The sequence below is a fragment of the Nanorana parkeri genome, unplaced genomic scaffold, assembly GCF_000935625.1.
Source record: "Nanorana parkeri isolate BGI_ZX_2015 unplaced genomic scaffold, ASM93562v1 scaffold242, whole genome shotgun sequence".
NCBI lineage: Eukaryota > Metazoa > Chordata > Amphibia > Anura > Dicroglossidae > Nanorana > Nanorana parkeri.
This window is the reverse complement of record NW_017306510.1, coordinates 502,879-519,441: the sequence shown is the minus strand read 5'-3', so window position 1 is coordinate 519,441 and position 16,563 is coordinate 502,879. Positions and strand designations below refer to the sequence as shown.

Below are 16,563 nucleotides of genomic sequence, written 5' to 3'. Positions count from 1 at the left end.
AGTCACATTTTCTAGCAAATTCGAAGGCACATTGCAAGTGAATAATTTAACGAAAGGAAAACACTGCAATTGGGCTTGTAAATTACTTGATTTTAATGTGCTATTACCTGCAATTGTTTAGGTTTCAGTGCCCATAAAGCCATAAAACAAGTAATATGATCATGTATTAGGCTGGGTTCACACCTGGGCGTTACTGTAGGCGCGTTTTTTCAGCTCATTTTTAGCACGTTTTTTAGTTCAGTTCAACGCTTGTTTTTATACCTCCCTGTCGGTATGATTTTTTTTTCCTTTATTTTCTCTATCTTTTTTCGGGTTTTTTTTTTTTTTTTTACTTTCAAACTTCCCGCCAGTTCCTCCCCCCTGCGACGCGGACGCTAGCAAGGGACGGAACCCGGAAGACGGCAGTGGCCGGAGGACACGGTGTGGATCACGGACAAGGTAAGACCTACGCTGTATTCCCGAGTGTGGCTCGGGGTTACCGCTTTGTTAACCCCAGGCCACACTCAGGAATACCAACGGAAATAAGGCCCCAAAAGAAGCTCCTGTACTTGTTTGGGGCGTAGGGCATTTTTCAGCGTGTTTCTACCCAGGTGGGAACCATGCCCATAGGAAATTATGGGATTTCACTTGCATGAGCGTTTTTCAGCGCTTTGATCAGCACTGAAAAACGCCCAGGTGTGAACCCAGCCTTAATGGTTTCCTGTTTTTAATTAAAAAAAATAAAAGCAGTATGAGGGTGTCTCAAGGGCATGCCATTTCACTAAATCTGGGTGGCATAAAGTGTCCCTCTCTACTATTTGTTTGAACCTTTTCAAGTCTCAGGGTAATCAAAACTTTTATGATCAGAACAATTTTTTAAAGTTTTGGAATGCACTAGTATACTCACCAATAGATTTTTTAATTACTTTGTATACCAAATCGATTTTCACTCCTTTTCTTAAACACTCTTACAACCTACATTTGTCAGTTTCCCTCTTTGTTCCCTCTTTCCCTCTCGATGTTACTCTAATGTGGCTTTCCGCCCATGGGCACAGATATTTCTACCTTTCCTTCTCCTTTACTCTTCTCTCTTCTGCTCTATCTTTATTTACTTCTTTCTCTTTTAGTTCCACCTTTAGTTTAACCAGTTAGGTTGATTTTCGCTTCCAAGTTGCATTTTATCAAGTTATTGACATGTTATAGATGTTACTTATGCTGCTCATGTTTCCACTTTTTCAACTTGGCTCTTCTTGTAATGTTTTGTATTTTTGTATTTTGTACCCAATAAAATATATATTAAAAAAAAGAAAAGAATATAGAATGAACCTTGCTACCCATATGCAGCATTGACATCCTGCTATGCCTCTGACATTGACAAGGGTTGTCCCTATTTGTAGCCATATCTCCCTCAGATAATGTACACCTCAATGCAACTTTCTAGCAACATCTGAACCTAGTCGCTGCACATGCCTCACTTATACCATTCAGAGCTGTGCACTGGGACTTCCTGGAATTCTCGTTCATTCTATGGTTTGTTCCCTGGACTCTCCCCCAATCCCACATACAGCATTAATTCCATGATGTGACCATTTCCATGTCCTTCTCTGTGTAAATAATGCTTTTAAGTCTGTTACTTTTTGAAAAATAAAGACATTTTCTTGTGAAAAAAAAATCCTAAATCTATGTTTTAAAACAAAGAAATGGACAAAATTGCAGTTTTAGTTTTTTTAATGTGTAACTTTTTTGTATACTTATTTATTTCCATGCTTAGTACATTTTGTCATCAAGGCATACCTGTAATGCTCCAGTCCTCCACATTTGATGGTGGCAATCTAAGACTCCTCTTTATGATGCAGGAGAGGCATTCCCAAACACACACACTGACAGCATCTTTTCAGACTTTGCTGCCTCTTACTTACACAAGCCAAAGCACTAAAACAATACTGTCTTGGAAGTTTAAATGTGATTAGTAGTTAAGAAATCAGAGAGCGAGAATGTTACACAGCACACAATCCAGGAGATACGAAACCAGGAACCCCATGATGTTCCCTCTACATACTGGCTGCAGAGGATTCTGAAGAACTCAAATTAAGGTCAATTGAATGAAGGACCCATCAGGTCCAATGTCATGCTCTCATTTTTCCTGTACAGCTTCGAATCTGACTGGAGCAATATTTTATCTTTATTATTTTTATGATTATTGAGGATTTATATAGCAGTACCAGTTTGCGCAGCACTTTACAATATAATTAGGACATAACAGTTACAATACAAATCAAGACAAGATGGTAAGGAGGGCCCTGCCCATGAAAGCTTCCAATCTAAAAGGGAGGGGCAAGTGATACAAGAGGCGGTAGCTGTGTGGGGATGAATTCTTTGAAAAAGTAATAGTTCATTGGTTAGGTTGAGGTGAAATAGGCTTCCCTGTAGAGACGAGGGATCGCCTAAAGGCAGACAGAGTAGGAGATAGATGGACAGGTTGAGGTAGGGAGTTCAAAAGGATGGGAAAGACTCTAGAGAGGTCCCGAGGGGAGCATGGGAGGAGTTGACGAGGGAACTGGAGAGCAGGAGGTTTTGGGGAGGAGCGGAGGGGACGGTTAGGGTGATACTTTGAGACGAGAGTGGAAAAGTAGCCGGGGCAGAGTTGTGGATGGCTTTATAATTGTTTTTTAATATTTGTAATTTTATCCTTTGGGCTATTGGAAGCCAGTGTAGGGATGGCAGATGGAGGGTTGCAGACACTGAGAAGTTGGTTAGGTGGATGAGTCTAGCAGCAACATTCATGATAGACTGAAGGAGGGATAGCCTGTGTAGAGGTAGGCCAATTACAATGAGGAGGGAGATGGGAGATAACATAAATCGATGAGTAGCTTTGTGGTTGCATTGGTTAGGAAGGGGCGTATTTTGGAGATGTTACGAAGGTGAAGGAGGCAGGATTTGGATAGTGATTGGATGTGGGGCAGAAGGTGAGGTTGGAGTTAAGGATCACACTTAGCACCTTGGCACAGGGGAAGGGAGGAACAGTTGTGTTATTGTTAAAAGTGAACCTGTTTGAGAGCAGACATTGCAGGATAACTGGTCTTGTCTTTATACACCAGACCCTGATATGAGTCAAGCATTTGTAAAGCCCCAAACAAACCAAAGCAAAATCAATTATAAGCTTGTTACCTACGCAGAGTGTTTTTCTTATTTGGATTTCTTTTTAACCGTTTCTCTAAAGTAGAACTGAAGCCAGAACTTTTATAGGGTTTAGAAGGGGATGGTTATAAACCTCTGGCAGCTTTTTTTTTGTCATGTGCTCCCATTTGGGGAGATTTCCCTTCACTTCCTTTCTAATAGTCACATCAGGAAGTGAGAAAACATTCCTCCAAAGAGAGGGAAATACCTTGTGGATTTGCGTTCACTTTCAGTGATAAGGGTCACCAAGTCAAACAGAGAGGGTGAATCTCCCACACGGGGACACAGACAACAACAACAACAAAAAACCTGAAAGGTGTTATAATGCCTCTCCACCTTTTCCAAAACTAAAAAAAAGTTTTGACTCCAGTTGCACTTTAACCTTTAAGCATTTTCCTGCAGGTCCACATTGCCATTTACAAAGTAAAACATACTGACAATACAGAAATGCAGGAAAATGCTGATAACTGTTTTACATAAACAGAAGTAGCATGATAATTACATTGGAGATATTAAAATAGTAAATGGTCCAGCACAATATTGGTAATTGATGTCTTTCATTTTTTAATCATCAATTTTTTGTAGATCAGGAATAGTTGAGTCATTATATTCTAAGTGTTGCAGTGCCTAGGCGGATTATCCGTTTATCTTTGAGAAAGTGTGTATGTTACAAGTAAAACAGTCATAAAGGCTGGACAAATGTTTTAACTTTTGCTGCTTTTGAAATATAATAGAGTTATATGCTGGGCGGGCCCTTGAAATATCTTCTTTTAGAGTACAAGTCAGGATGGGATTGGGAACAATTACATTTTACAATGACAGACTGAATGCTTAGGGCAATCGTAATTAATGTTCATCCAAACAGGCAGTTATTAATCAAGGTGCTGTCCTAGGAAATAATATTTGGTATGGGAACTTCTTAACAGTCACCATTTTCCTTAAAGGGGAAATTCCACTTTCCCAGGAGAATTTGGGAAAATTAAATGGAATTACCCCCGCAAATCTGCTCCATCCACCACACCCCATTGCTCTTACATTTGATCGAATGCTCCATCTCCTCTTTAGCTGCTGGTATACTACCTGTGCACCTTATACAGCAGTGCAGCCCTGCGCTTGTTATTTCAAATTCTGCTTGCAAATGGTGAGCTCTCATTGGCCGACACGGTCACCTGACCACGATGACCAATGAGAGGAGCTGATCTCCAGGTATGACTATCTCCCATCCTTTAAACGCTCCACTACTAATTACTAAGAGGGTTATTCACGAAAGGGTGAAGAGTTTGGAGAAGGCAGGAGAAGTGAACAATCTAGGACAACACAGTTGATTTGGAAAAATTCTCCAATTCAGCTCACTTTCCAGTTCAGCTACGTTGTCCTAGATTGTTCATTTCTCCTGCCTTCTCCAAATTCTTCACCCTTTTGTGAAAAACCCCTTAAGTTTGTTTAAAAAAGAGGATCTAAAGGCCCCAAATAATCTTCTAAATCTTTAGTCACACGACACACTAGGTTCTAGGTCCTCTATCTTCACTGCAGAAGAGCAGGGTCCTTATTCAGGTGTTCACATTACATCCAGGGTGACATGGACACTTTTTATTGGCTGTCCAGCTATGGGGTTCTCTCAGGCTTGCGCTCAATGTGGATTGGAGCAAAGTAATTGTTACTGTGCAGAGAGTGTTGTGGATACACACAGAGGGTATCCGTCATTGTCTTGCTGTCTTCTTCTTTTAATTGACTTAATAGGAATATTGCAAACTTCCCAAGTGTTGGGTGTCAATGGTTTAGCGGAACAAATGCCAAATGTTTCCATAGACTACACATTTTATTTGATTGAACAGATACATCTTAATTCAATATAGGGTAGAGGGAACAGTATTGAAATAGTCAATACATTTTGGGGGCTCATACAAATACCCCCTTCATCAGGGTTTACTAAGGGGGTACATGTATCAGAACTGTAATGGCCAGAAATTAGATATAGTTTTGTTCATTGTATGAGATTGCATAGAGCTCTTCAGCAGCTGATGTTCTCCTGTGGTAAGCCCTGATGAAGGGGGTATCTGCATGAGCCCACGAAACACGTTGGCTATTATTATACTGTACCCTCAACCCTATATTTAAGAAAGATGTATCTGGGCTATTAAACAGTGTGGCATTTCAATTCACAATCCTGCAAATTGATGCTACAAACTAAGAAGACAATGGGGATCTCCTGGAATGTAGAAGCTGCCAGTCCCGTAGTCAGATCACTTATACAGACTTTTTGCATCCCAGTTGGCCAGCTACACCAATAGACAAACCTTGTGGGTCCAACATGTTTATTCCACTTCTTTTCAGTTAATTGAAGGCACCTAGCAAAAAGGTAAATCGCCAGATGCATTTGTAAATATGTCTCTGCCCCACAGGTTACACCATTAAGTAAAATATTTCTAAGCTTCATACAATACTGTGTAGCTATGTTTTGCTGTTTCCTGTTAGCTTTACAGTCATTCCACCTTTATATTGGAACATCTGAATTTATTGAACATCTTCTCCCTCCAGGAGGCGTCTGTAGGTGGTGATTTCCTGTTCAAGATGAGTCTTCATGTCCATGAGGATTTTGTACTCCTGGTTCTGGCGTTCTATATCTGACCGCAATTCAGCAAGTTGATCTTGTATGCCACTAATCAGATCTTGTATCTGAGAGAGCTTTACACAGTATTGACTTTCTGTCTCTGCCAAGGTACCTTCCAATGCTGATTTCTATATTAAGGAAACAGATATATTTGAGCCAGCCATGTACTATATATTTCAATTTTGTATTTAAGGCAATGGTGATGTAGAAAGTTCTTTGCTAATGGGTATGAGAAAACTTTGAACAAAGGCCTCACCATGCTTAGCTGCATCTGGAGCTCTATCTCTAAGCTTTGAAGGGTACGTTTGAGGTCGGTGCTTTCAGTTATGCTGGACTGGATCTGTTCACTGTGACTTGCAACTTCTCTGTTCAGCTCTTCTGTCTGTAAGGTTAACATAAACAGTGAATTTTTTACACCTTTGTCCTCAGTCTGAACAATCATATTATAAAACCAGCCCTATTGCTCTACTGCCTTACCTTCTTAAAGTACCAGTCTTCAGCTTCCTTGCGGTTCTTTTCAGACAGTGTTTCATATTTGTCTCTCACTTCAGCCAAGATCTTAGTCAAGTCAACAGCTGGGGCAGCATCCATCTCCACACTAACAGTGCCATGAGCTTCTCCATGCAGGGCATTCATTTCCTATACACAAGTATTTTTATTTTAAGAAGTGGCTACATGATTTTTGTTTAGATCATGATAATATCAACATACGTATAGAAGAGAGCAATAGAACAACTATAATGCTGATGTCATGTGTATTTACTGTTACCAAATCGTGATATGGATTTGGGTGGATTGATATAAATTGGTTAGGGCATCTTATATGGTGGTCCAATGGGGTGTCTCCATAAATGTTGTACATTGGAAGCATATATCCACCAAAACCAACCTTAGACTACTAAGCAATGGAAAGGTAAGAAAGACAAAGTCAGCCTGCGGCAGCCATAATCACCTCTGGGATGCGCAGAATGAAATTTATAAAGATAATTTTTTGGGGGGGGGGATACTTACTGTATTTCCATTTAATTCAATTTTTTTTCTAGTCAATTTCTAAACAACATTTTTTTTAGTTAGACTACATTCAAATCTTTCTACATTGACCTACTGTATATTTTCTAAAATGTACCTTGTTATTAACCCTACCTCTTCATGGTTCTTCTTCAGGTAGACCAACTCTTCTTTCAAACTCTCAACCTGAAGCTCCAGATCAGACCTGTTTAAAGTCAGATCATCTAGGATTTTCCGAAGGCCATTGATGTCAGCCTCAACATTCAGTCTAAGAGCATGTTCAGTTTCAATCCTGAGTGAAATAAGACAGTTAATACATGACCTCATGTTGTGATATTGCTTTGTTTTTTCTCACTGGCATTATTACCTAGTAACTACTAAAGGTAACAGGCTGTTCACATTGAAGTTTTTTATTCTGCAAAGTAATTTACCATTGGCTAAGTGTATGTGGTGAAAATTCACAAGGGTATTGCCTGTGGATGTATATGCATACAGGCGCACAGGCATGCATATCTGGCTCAGTTAAGGAACAAAGTGGAGTTAGCAATTTGCCAGATGGTCTTCAGCTTTTTGCATGTGACTTAAACCCTGAAACAGTTCCTAATCTGCCTTTCCATTGCTGACCCAGCCAGCCTTTTGGACTTGTCTCTGATCTGCCTCCCTGTTCTTTAACTTAGCTAGTTCCTGACCATGCCTCATCTCTACTGACCTTATGGCATGACCTCAGATAGTTCCTGGTGACTGCTCATCTTTTCTGACCTTCTGGTGTCACCTTGGATAGTTCCTGACCATGGTTCATCTCTGCTGACCTCCTAATGTGACCTGGGCCTGTTTCCTAACCTAACTCTGTCTGCTAACCTGCCTGCAATTTGTCTACTTGGCTGCGGACCTCTGCTTTGCTTGAACACGCTTCCAGACTGCTGTGTGTTCCTGTGTTCTGGCCAGCCACCTCTCTGGTCTGCCCCTTCCCAGGACCTTCCTATCAGTCTGCACAGGCATCTCTCAGCCAAATACTGCTGCCAAAAGTAAGATTTTATTGATAAGACACCTGGCACACATGCCTTCATGTTCCCACCCACTCCCAGTGCTCCACTGCAGGGGTGTTTAGACCAGAGGTATATAGGAGGCCTTCTTGCCATTTCAACCTCCAACCAGGTACATGACACACATTCAAATAAACTCTTTGATAGAAGCAAAAAAGAAACCTGGATTTCTTTCACATGATTGGATGATGGAAGTCTTCAACTCATTCACTAATCTAAGGGAATTTCTTTTTTGCAAAGTGAAATTTCTCTTACAAGGTGAACAGCCTATTTGCCTTTACCAAATCAACCCCGGTGTCTCTGCATTTTGCACGGTGTTGTGTTGTAGCATGTCTTATAATCACTGCATTCACTGTTGGGGTTTTTTATGGATCAAAACAAGGTCCAAATTCTTACTTGGTTCTGAAGTCATCGGCAGCCAGTTTGACATTCTCAATCTGCAGAATCAGGCTGGCATTGTCGAAAGTGGCACTATGGATCTGAGAATTGTAACGATACAATACATTCATTTTTTTAGAACAAATCAGGTTATTACTACCACTTATGAATCAAATCTACTGTTCACAGACTGGGTTTGGTTAACAACATGGTGGAAATGTGAGCATTATAAATCAATCCATAGCTATGACCATGATCATGTCCAATCAGGTGTCCTTGAGATTAGTTTATACTAAAGGGGAATTTTTTGAAGAATTTAAAGGGAATTTTTGATGAATTGTTCTGAATTACTACTGCATATTGCTGGTCTTTGTTTTTCTAAAAGGTCTTTTGTAGGTATGACAGCAGAAAAAAATTTGTATATAAAAACTGAGTCAAATCATTGTCTAGGACTTGGGATATAAAAGAGGGAAATAACTGTTTGTGTTGCCTATAGCAACCAGTAAGATATTGTCTTTCATATTCCCAGTAAAATATGGGTATAAAAAAAAGAGGCAAACTGATTAGTTGCGATGGGAATTTAGTGTTCTGCCTTAAGACAGTATCAGTTATAAGACACTGTGTGCCTCTCAGTGAAATCATTCAGCATGTAGATTTCATTTTACAGTTACAGTACATATAACACTTGGAATGTGACTGGCTACCAAAGATACATTTATTTCCTTAAAATCAGCAAAGATACTTTTCTTTCCTTTAAATCATCAAAGATCATTTTCTTTCCTTTAAATCTTGCCTTATAAACCTTAAAGTGACTCTGTCTTTGCACTAAACATCTGATAAAAAGAGTTTCCAGCCACAGAAGACACTTTATATTCACCCTCACCTCTCTGGTAGCCCATATCTCCTACCCTGCTTCTGGACTGACTTTGCAGTTTCTGTCAGTTTCTTTACTGTTCAACACTTCCGGGAGTGTCAGATGCATGCCCACCACCACCACCACCACCACCACATGCCATGGTTTCTTCTTTATGCCCTACATCACAGTTGAGCTCCGTGTTGACCTGTGAGTTGGAAGGAGAAACCACGGCGTGGTGGGAGATACGGGCATCTGAAGCTCTCAGAAGTATGAAATACCAAAGGCAATAAGATTGATCTTGTGTAAAGATTCCCTTCAAGTATCCAGTCTTGTGAAAAGCAAATCCCTGTTTACTGCTTTCATCTGCACATGATTGGATAATTGCATAATATAATATACTATGCTGGGTATGAAATATGTAATTTTTTTTTAATTTGTAAAACAATCAGACAATTTAAAAACATAATTGTAGAAATAATCATCAGGTGGGACCAGAGGGAAGCCATTGGGATGGCTCAGTTCACTGACAGTGTACAGAGCCAATCCAAGTGGCTCCATACCTTGCAATCTCTATGATGACCAATCACAGTGATCACAAATGTAAACAGTGCAGTGTTTATATTGGTAAGCCAACTCTTCCTCCTACAAGGGAGGAAAGAGAGGAATGAAGAACCAATGAAAGAATGAATCATACATTCATTCATTGCAGATCAGTGGCAGAAGCAACAACAGATATTCAAGACTGTGAATCGTTTGTAACCCTTTCACTCGCCCTCCTCTCCTGCACATATAAAGTATATTCCATCTTTGCAGTGACCTGTATATTAACCCCTTTACCTCGCTTCTCTGGCAACTCCCTCATCCCTATTCTCCCACTCTATGTGACTTGTTCATTAACTCCTTCATCTTCTACTCCCGCTGTGTGTGGCTGATATATTTAATGCATCTAGTGCATCATTACCAAGCTCCATGCTTAACCCCCTCAATACCAGCATGTTTCTTTATTTCCCAAAAATTGGGACAATAAAATTAAATAACCTTGGGGCATCTACTTTCCAAAAAGAGGTCATTTTGGGGGTGTTTGTACTGCCCTGGCATTATAACAGAAAGGAAAAAATATATTTTTTTTGTGCACATAGGAGCAAATTCATCTTGGCATGACAAGAATAAAAAAAATTGCTGACAGGTAGAAAGAAGCTTTAATAGCAGAAGAGACTTACTCAGTCTTCTGCCATAAAAAGCCAGCCAATCGGCATTTAAAAAAAAAATCCACTTCCACTTTAATAGTGGTAACAACATTTATTTTATTTGGCTTCTTGTACTGAATGTAGATACAATGGTGAGTTATACAAACACAAAGGCTCCAACATGAAAAGTTAGATCCTAAATCTGGATTAAACTGTGTAAACTATTTGAATGCTTCACCACACTTGTGATACGATGATGTTCATTTTTTTCATTATTGTATTATGCTAGGGTCGTATGTATTGTGTTACTTTGTTTATTTATTTTAAAAGGTTTGGGATTGTATTAATAATTTCATTCATAGGCTAAACAAGACAATGGAAACACAGTCAATAAAAAGATAATGCAGAACATCAGAATACTCAGATGCCATTATTAGGAATATTAACAATATCAGTGGAAATTACAGGCTGGTTTGTTAAATGAAGCATTGCAAGGAAATGATGATGTACAAAGTGTCAAAAACCCATAGCAGCCAATCAGAAACATTGACTGATATGGCTTAGTTTAACAGAAATATGATTGCTTGCTCTGGGTTACATGAACATTTCACATCATATTTGCTGTGGCCTACTGAATAAATGTACATGTAAGGATCTGCTCTTACCTTGTTACGAAGATCCTCAATGGCCTTGTAGTACTGGCTGTAGTCATATGATGTGCTGGGGGCTTGCTGTTCATACCATTCCCTGATTTTGATCTCTAGCTCAGCATTAGCCTTCTCCAGAGCATGCACCTTGGCCAGGTAGGTAGCCAGACGGTCATTTAGGTTCTGCATGGTCTCCTTCTCCCTTCCACCCAGTAGACCATCCCCACCTCCAAATCCCCCACCAAAGCCATAACCTAGTTCACCTAGTCCACCACCTAAGTTGCTACCAAGACCGTTGACCTCTGAAGATAACCTTGAGGTTGAGAAGTAGATGTTTTTTCCACTGCTTTCATGGATGCTAGGTACCCTGTGGCTAGCCATGTACATCCTGTTTGAGCTACCACCAAACCCACTTAACCCCTGAATACTGCGTGAAGACATTATGGAACTTCAATGCTCCTGTCTTTTCTTCTATGCTATTCGGGATGTTTTGGGTCGAGAGTTAGAAATCAAGACTTTCAATCCCTGACTTTATATCAGAGATCTGGGCATAATTTCTTCCTTACGATTGGTTCTTCAAAAGAAAACATCAGGCTTGATTTGTGTGCCAACATTTGTGAGAGAAGTGGGATTCGTGATTACCTCATTGGTCTGAAAGAAATATTTTCTTACCAAATGCTTTCACAAATACTAGAGGAGGCATTGTCTGTGTGTGTGCTCTGATGGTTCCTAAAACAAAAGGTTTAATTCAGATGGAGTTAAGGAGGCTCCTGTCTTCAGGCTATGCATTTGATATTCTTGTACAGTTAACCAGGTAAAACAGTATGGTTACCCCTCCCTACTCTAGAAGGTTGAGGAATGTAGCTGAAATTAGTTGTGTTGTTCTAGACAACAATTCACTACTCTATCTTTGATTATGTTAACCCTCAGGGCAACCAAAAAAGATGTCTCCGTTGGTGTGATTCACCCCCTCTATTTGTACTGGTAGTCAAAGTGATAGGAAATCCAAAATGTTACAGTTGTCACCAGAACAGGAGGTAAGTAGAAGTCTTCCACTGCTGACACCTGTTTAATTGATAACTGTTTAACTGGCTGATATGTCTTCAGTTGGTAGGGTGTGGCCTAGTAGGAAGATGAGCTAATGAGGTAGGATGTTTTCCTTGCAAAGGCAGGCCCGCACAGTGAAGAACAGGGAATAAGTGTAGAGCCCTCTAAAATGTCGCTATTCAATTCAGAAATACCTGGACTGTAACCAGTCTAGATACTGATTATACAGAGCTCTGCATTCTATAGGTGTACCTGAATCTGTTGGATTGATTGCTCCTCCTGTTGCTGAGGAAAGGGGAGCCTTGGCATACAGTGAGGGAGGATGCATCCTCAGATTATGACTATGCACCTGACCCTAGCCAATCCCTGAGTAGGATGACTCAGAGGCATGGTTGAGGGCAGGTAATAAAAGGTCTGGGGACACTGTGCAGAGGTCTCTTCCCCTCCTGGGGCCTCTCCTCGGGAGGCCTATGTAATGCAAGAACTGTCCTGGGCCTCAGCACATAGCAGGGGCTGAGGGGCCTGGAGGCCTAGGATACACTGATACTTTGCTGGGCCCACACACGTGGCAGGTGTTGGGTGCCTGGAACTAGAATACACCACTGGATATCTGGCATGCACCTCAGCAGGTGGCAGATGCTGAGGGCCCAGAGATTTCCGTTATGGCTGCAAGGAGACCTGATGGAAGCTGGGCTGGAGTTGGAGTCATCTTATCGAGGAGTGTCGCAGAGGGGCTAGTGAGAGCTACCGTCTGGAACCCTGTAAGAGACCCCTCACCCTATTCCCAGGTGATCGCTATAGAAGAAGCCAGTTGTTGCTACCTGAATCCAGAGATAGTCCCTTCCTTTTCAAAGTCCTGGACTATCCTGGCTATACGCTGTATTGTTCATTTATTGGTCGCTCTGATAGGGCCATGATACTACTGACTTTTGCTGTTGCTAATGGAGAAAGCTGTCCTTAGAAGAATCCACCAGGACATCCTAGAGATCCTAGACTCTCTCTCTCCTGTTGAATCTGCAAATAAATATCCCAAAAGACCCTAAGACTTGAGCCTGTTTCTGTCCGTGAATGTCGATGTGCTGTTGCTGAACAAAGGGGACCGGTGGCTGGAGCAAACAGGTAGGAGAACCCATTTCATACTCAGCGGCTCCTTCAGGGGTGAGCGCTACATAAGCTAAGTGTTTTATCAGGCTGCACAAAGCACAATGGTACTTAAGGTACAGTTTTCTATACTACACATACAATATACAACATAATACAGCATATCTAAGAATAGAGTTGCTAGTGCTGGTTTTGATAGTATTACTACCACTGCTACTATAACTATCATTACTACTACTACTACTAATACTTACAATTATAATATTAGCAATCATATGATAGGAGGGAGGAGCAGAGTGAGCTGAGATGCTAACAAGCCCCCTATGTAATAGCAATTATGATGTGACAGGTCCTCTTTATAGGTCTTTCAGACCTAATGCCACCTAGGGACCCTAAAGAAGCTGATAAAGCAGAAATCTGCTTCACCAGCTTCTTCTCCTGGCTACAGGAGCCGGAGAATGTAAACAGTGACACTGGAAGTGATTTAATACACATAACTTCCGGGTCCAGTGATTGATGCGCGGAGATTCGCTGTGCCTGTCCCGGGCCCACACGGGGTACAGCTGGAAAGGCGGCGGCAGAGGAGGGGAGAGGGCACACACCGCTCGGTACAAACAATTGGGCGGCTGTACAGCCACTGTATCACTTGTACCTGAACAGCCATCGCTGGCTTTTTACAACAGTACCAAGAACACGGCTGCAGCAGCTGTGTTCTTGGTATAACCACTTCAGGGACCTGCCGTATATATATGTGGCAACCTGCCTGAAGTGGTTAAAGAAAGACTTGGATGACCTCAGGGGTTCTGTTCTGAAATGTTAGGATAAATTGCTCCACAGTGCCTCTAGAGAAGTCAGTGAGATCTTGTTTTAAAAGTTTAATTTTTTGCTTGTTCGTAATATCTGAATTCACTATAAGTTAGTGTACATGTTTTCTTTCTTTATTATGGTCAGTAAAAAATATATATATTTGTTTATCTAGTTGCTCCTCTGCTGAAGTCTTGTTTACAGATCTCAATAGCTTAAGCTGAAATTTACAAACTTACACAGGCCTCACTGAACAGCTCAGTCTTAGGTGGCAGATAGAGCACCAGTCTGCCTGAAATGAGATGACTACTGTAGTACTATCTCTTTGCTAACTGTTAGTAATCTGGAAATTATTTGACATGTTTTGTATGAACTGTATTAAACGAAAAAAGACATAAAACATGAGTGTGAAACAGTCCTGACACTTGAGCAGAACATTCAGAGGAAGGCGGCATTCCAAATTACACAGTAATATCACCAATTCAAAATGAAGGTTTAATACTTAATATCACAATAATTATTCTGATATTCAATATGGACCTTTCACGTGGAATTGTATACTACAGATAGTGTATGTTGTCAGTAATAATTCACATTTCAGCATTTGCGTGGTTTCTAATAAAACAATGCGGTTTATTAAATTGTCAGAGTTGTAAGCTTATAACAACATCTGCTTAGAAATAGCCTCATTAAAAGCCACAAAAGTACGATAATCCTTGTATAATTAAGCCGTCCAACCTGAATTCATTATGTACTCAGCTAACTCAATGTAATGGTTGGGAAGCAGCCGCTACATTGAAGGTGGTATCTCCTTCACTGTAACATTTCATCTGGACTTTTTTCAGCTCCAAAACATTATCATTATATATAACATTTAGCCTTTTACAGGCCACGTCTCACAGGTATTGAGACCACTGTATTTATTTGTTGCTTTTTAAAGTTACTCTCAACTTTATTTCAGAATCTGTGAACATAACTGGATAACGAGACTTTTAGCAGAGAGTGACATTTAGTAGGTAAGGGTCTTCATGTATGGCAGTCCATACCATGGATTCAGACCATTTCCATTTCCCTCCACACTATGAGAATACAAGAATAACCATGTCATTAAGAATTTTGAAAACTGGACACTTTCAATTAAAATACTGACAGCATAAAAAGCTTCCGTCTGACTCTGCCCTGTGTCCTAGTTATAGAACAAGTAAGTTAGAGTTATTGCAAAAAAGTGTATGACCAGGGTTCAGTATGCACAGGAGAGAAGTGTGGAGGGTATGAGAGTGGGCAGAAGTTCCGGAGAGGCATACGGAGGGTATGGCAGAGGGTCGTATGTGTTAGAGAAGAGTGCAGAGGGTATGATAGAGGGCAGTATGTACAGAAGAGGAGTGCAGGGGGTATGACATGTGGCAGATTGTGTAGGAGAGGAGTGCGGAGAGTATGAGAGATGGCAGTATGTGTAGGAGAGGAGCGCAGAGAGTATGAGAGATGGCAGTATGTTTAGGAATGGATCGCAGAGGGTATGACAGATGGCAGTAGGTGTAGGTAAGGAATGCGGAGGATATGACAAATGGTGGTATGTGTAGGAGAGGAGTGCGGTGGGTATGACAAATGGCTGTATGTGTTGGAGAGGAGTGCAGAGGGTATGACAAATGGCAGTATGTGTAGGAGAGGAGTGCAGAGGGTATGACAGATGGCAGTATGTGCAGAAGAGGAGTGCGGGAGGACATGACAGAAGGAATTATGTGCAGGAGAGGAGTGCAAAGGGTATGACATATAGCAGTATGTTTTGGAGAGGAGAGCAGAGGGTATGACATATGGCAGTATGTGTTGGAGTGTCAGGATCCAGAGCACCCCCAGGTGGCGCTGGAAACCTGCAGCTCCAGTACTCACCTGCAGGTGTGCCCAGGCTGTGACTGATCATCCCATCACCTGGTGCTTCCTGGGAGGGTATTTAGGCCTCCCAGGCCTAAATATGACAGGGGGCAATATTTACATGAGAGGAATGCCAGAGGGTATACCAACAGATAGTATATGCAGAAGAGGATTGTAGAGGGTATGACACTCTCTGGTAGCATGCAGCTCACATAGCATTGTCTTTGCTAAGGTATAGCTCACATAGCACTCACTGGTGATGTACAGGTTTAGAGTTTTTACAAGGCCTAGGTATTCATGGCCACCAGGGTCAACTCCAATTTGCCCAGGACACTTTAAAATCCTGCTACCATGCCTGACCATTGTTATAAATAGATTCAAGCCTTATGTTTGACAGGCTGCCGCTAGTACTGTCTTCCGCAGGTTAATTTGGGCACTCTAAGCCCAAATATGTGTTTGCTGTTTTAACCTCCCCTAGATTGTTGTGCAATGAGATTATTCAATGCAATCTATGTCACTGAGGTGTAGAGAAGGGTGCATATTAGGCAGTGGTTTTGAGACACCGTGTGTGTCTAAATAATCCCCTTGCCGACATGCTGCACTTTCTGGGCTGTTCTCAGGTCTGTAGAGCGATATAACTGCCTGGTAGTTGCTTGTATTTTATTGTATTTATTAGAGACCAGCTGATGCACACAGAGAGCCCCCAATTAAATTATTTATCTTTAGCTCACGGACACCATTAATGGTTACAGCACACAGGACTGACTCACTGCAATGATCAACAGTGTGGCGCCAACATACAGTGGCTCCAGCTGACGCACATTTATATGTACAGTATCAGGGGCGGACTGGGCCG

General features: G+C 41.2%; 1 protein-coding gene across 1 annotated transcript; it reads right to left on the bottom strand.

The window, feature by feature from the left end:
• Positions 1–5,626: 5,626 nt before the first annotated feature.
• Positions 5,627–11,358, bottom strand: LOC108787120 (keratin, type I cytoskeletal 17-like). The gene is made up of 6 exons (XM_018556584.1): positions 10,905–11,358; positions 8,215–8,297; positions 6,911–7,067; positions 6,245–6,406; positions 6,024–6,149; positions 5,627–5,895 (listed from the first exon to the last, which is right to left on the bottom strand). Exons 1-6 carry the CDS (start codon positions 11,325–11,327, stop codon positions 5,671–5,673), a joined length of 1,176 nt encoding a protein of 391 aa, XP_018412086.1. The 5' UTR covers positions 11,328–11,358; the 3' UTR covers positions 5,627–5,670.
• Positions 11,359–16,563: the final 5,205 nt, after the last annotated feature.

Bases quoted from the DNA above. Each gene is read 5' to 3' on its own strand.
- LOC108787120 (XM_018556584.1), bottom strand. From the start codon at position 11,327: ATGTCTTCACGCAGTATTCAGGGGTTAAGTGGGTTTGGTGGTAGCTCA. The intron at 8,298-10,904 runs GTAAGAGCAGAT...TACAATTCTCAG, and splicing joins TTGAGGATCTTCGTAACAAG to ATCCATAGTGCCACTTTCGA. The intron at 5,896-6,023 runs GTGAGGCCTTTG...TCCTTAATATAG, and splicing joins TCCAGATGCAGCTAAGCATG to AAATCAGCATTGGAAGGTAC.